At 36.1% G+C, this 3142-nt stretch overlaps 1 protein-coding gene across 1 annotated transcript; it reads right to left on the reverse strand.

Annotated features, from left to right (window-relative positions):
• Positions 1–1579: 1579 nt before the first annotated feature.
• LOC145007027 (F-box/kelch-repeat protein At3g06240-like) lies at positions 1580–2713 on the reverse strand. The gene has a single exon (XM_078966031.1). The coding sequence runs from the start codon at positions 2711–2713 to the stop codon at positions 1580–1582; it is 1134 nt and encodes a 377-aa protein (XP_078822157.1).
• Positions 2714–3142: the final 429 nt, after the last annotated feature.

The raw sequence follows: 3142 nt of genomic DNA on the forward strand, positions 1-3142 counted from the left end.
TAAATTGTAATTGTATCCAAGAATTCTTGACATAATATGAGAGTTCTGGGTTGAATTTATGTATTTTGACAGAGTCGTCGAAAAAATGGGAAAGAAAAAACGAGAGAAAAATGGAATTGATGAAAGGGGAAAGCGAGGCATTCGCTTTTGCTTATTTGCGTCAAGCAATACCCACTACAATTAATACCGTCAATGTCAACACCTTTAGTAGCGACTCCAATCAATTGTGGTGACAATTGCGGAGCGAAGTTACGTCGCATCTTTTTTTTCGACCATTAGCGGTTACACAAATTGCCGATATTGGAGTCACCGCTATGCGAAACGAAGCCCCAACCATTGGATTAGAGTCTCGATCGGACGGATGGGGTTGACACCTTTAGCGATGACAATTGCTTATGTCATCGCTAAAAGCTTTTGTCGCAACTAAAAGTGTCGCCGATAAATACCTTTTTTCTTGTACTAATAGCTTAAAAAATTATCTCTAACTATCTCTAGGGTTTTTTTTTATGGGTCATATGGACGAAAGAATAGCTTAAAGAACAGTTTGATCTTGTAGTATGGACGGATGGGGTTGACACCTTTAGCGATGACAATTGCATATGTCATCGCTAAAAGCTTTTGTCGCAACTAAAAGTGTTGCCGATAAATACATTTTTTCTTGTAGTAATAGCTTAAAGAACGATTTGATCTTTAATAGCAAAGTGAAAACCCGATCTATTGTAGCTAGTAATTCCAACTCCTGGTTGTTTTTTAATAAAGTCTTAGATGCTAAAAAAAACCAAATATCATTTCACACTAAACTAATCAAAATGTTCAAAATCAAATGTTTTAAAGTTATCGTGTAATGAATAATGTTACCGTCAAATTTTGTATAATTTGACTCGTTAGATTATTTTGGTAAAAACTTTTATTAGCTCTTTGAAGATGAATTTTGTTCTGCAGTTATATTAAATTTAGTGCACATATTAGTTATATCGTATCGTGGAATTGGTCAAATGCTTAATAATACCAAATACTTTGACATGTACTCAAATGCCACGTATCCAATCTAAAGACATTACACCTTTTGTACGATCACCTTTCTTATCCAAAGATCAATATCATTATATAAATGCCAAATTTAACATGTGTTCCACTTATAGATATTTCAAACTTGTTTTTACTACTTTGTCAGCTTTGTAGTGTTTCTTTTACCATTTACAGCTAGATTTATTGTCTTGTTTTTTAGAAAATGACATGGAAATCAACTAAGCTATTCAAAAACATATTGAACACAACATAAAATGACATGGAAATCAACTAATCTAAAGACTACCAAATTCACAACAGTAAAACAAAATAAAAAGCATGAGATTAACCTCTTCAAATGCATGCAACACAACACCGAAACAGAGTACACAAAGCCTTAATATTTTTAAAAGATACGGAAATCAATATCTATACATTACTCTCCTAAAAAAACAGAAACTTTTCTTTCATTAGACATTCAATTAAAAATAAGAAGACTCCTTGAATAGAAAAAAAAGGCTAAAAGACAATGGTTGAACGCAAAATTAAAATCTGCAAATGATGCAGCAGCTCACCGAATGGCAGATGCTACCCAAGCAAGACTGTCAACATACTCCACAATTTTACTCACACTGTATTCCTCATTAAAAGATTCCTTCAAGACATTATCCTCATGTGCAGCTGGATTGTACAAAAGAAAATGACCACTGTCATTTACAATACAAATCTCATTGTGTGATGTATACCCAAAAAAGAAGCTACTGATACACTGTGAGGAGACATTATTGCGCTTCACCCATGATTCAGCCACCCCATACTCATCCATCACCCACACATCTATGCTACCCCCACCCTTAACCCATAACATCACACAAATCTTTCCAGCCCAAACTCCCAAAAGTTTTGATCGGTTGTTATCTGATGATAGAGAATCCGGAAGAGGTATCTCACGAAATGTCTCTAAACCCAAATCAAAAGCCACTATCGTGTATACATTCCCCTCGTCATTATAACCAAGCCAATGAAGATAACCATCATGCCCATCCACACAAAGGTAATCAGGTTCAAAAATCTTTGTGACGTGAGATGGAAACCTTTGAGTAGTGAGCTTCCATGAACCCTTTCTCATGCTATAAACCTCAACTTGTAGCATCTCTTTAACAACATATGATATAGTACACAATCTTGAAGGTAGTCCGAAAAGGCCTTGAAGCTTAACAACTTTGTAATCGTCAGTTTTGGGATCATACCCGAACCGAAAATAGATGGTGTTACCGCTGCAGGAGGAGGTAGAATATGGTGGGAGAGTTGACACAGCGGAGAGAGAAGGGTTCCAAATGTGGATGACATCATCACCATAACAAGAGCATATTAATCCGTGAACAGAACCTATAACTTTAATCATACTGGTGGCCTGTTCAGCTTTGGGATTGACCGGTGGGAGTTTGATGAAATCTGTGGGTATGTGATGGGGAGCTTGACATGGGTGTGCTGTGAACGGTTTAGGGTCGGAATATGTCTTTTTGTAGAAGACCAGGAGAACTCGATCGTTGTTATTGATGGAACTTTTGAGATGGGATTTTATAAAGGATGGTTGAGATAAGAAGGCATTCCAAGATTTGGAAACGCACCTCATTTTAGCAAGTTCTTTTGCCAATAAGCGGATGAATATGTTTGATAAAAGATCGTCTGGTAGGTTCTCCATGGTCGTTGGGTGTTGGATTTCAGACCTGTAGCAGCAATTAATATATATATCACATCAGTAGAGTCACCAACTAGAGCGTAAATAATAAAAGTGTAGGATTGTACTTAAAGAAAGACCAACCTAGTAATTCGTTTCTTTTCTAGTATTTGTTCAAGCTCTGATATCAACGTAATAGCACAATTCCCACCTTCTTCTGATAACCCGGTTGAATTCTTCTGTTCAGGAAAACAAAAGTGCATCAATGTTACAGTGATTTCAGAAAAAATGGATGGATAAAGAACCAAGACAGTGACATACGAATACACATTACTAATAAATTTATGAAGAGAAAATTATTACAAATTTACAACCAACATCAACTTATACCAAGCCCCCTCCATCTACTTTTAATAGGTAATGCTAGGGAATCTCGGGTATGGACTTGAAAGT

The sequence above is a fragment of the Lactuca saligna genome, chromosome 7 (genome assembly GCF_052625555.1).
Source record: "Lactuca saligna cultivar CGN05327 chromosome 7, ASM5262555v1, whole genome shotgun sequence".
Lineage (NCBI taxonomy): Eukaryota > Viridiplantae > Streptophyta > Magnoliopsida > Asterales > Asteraceae > Lactuca > Lactuca saligna.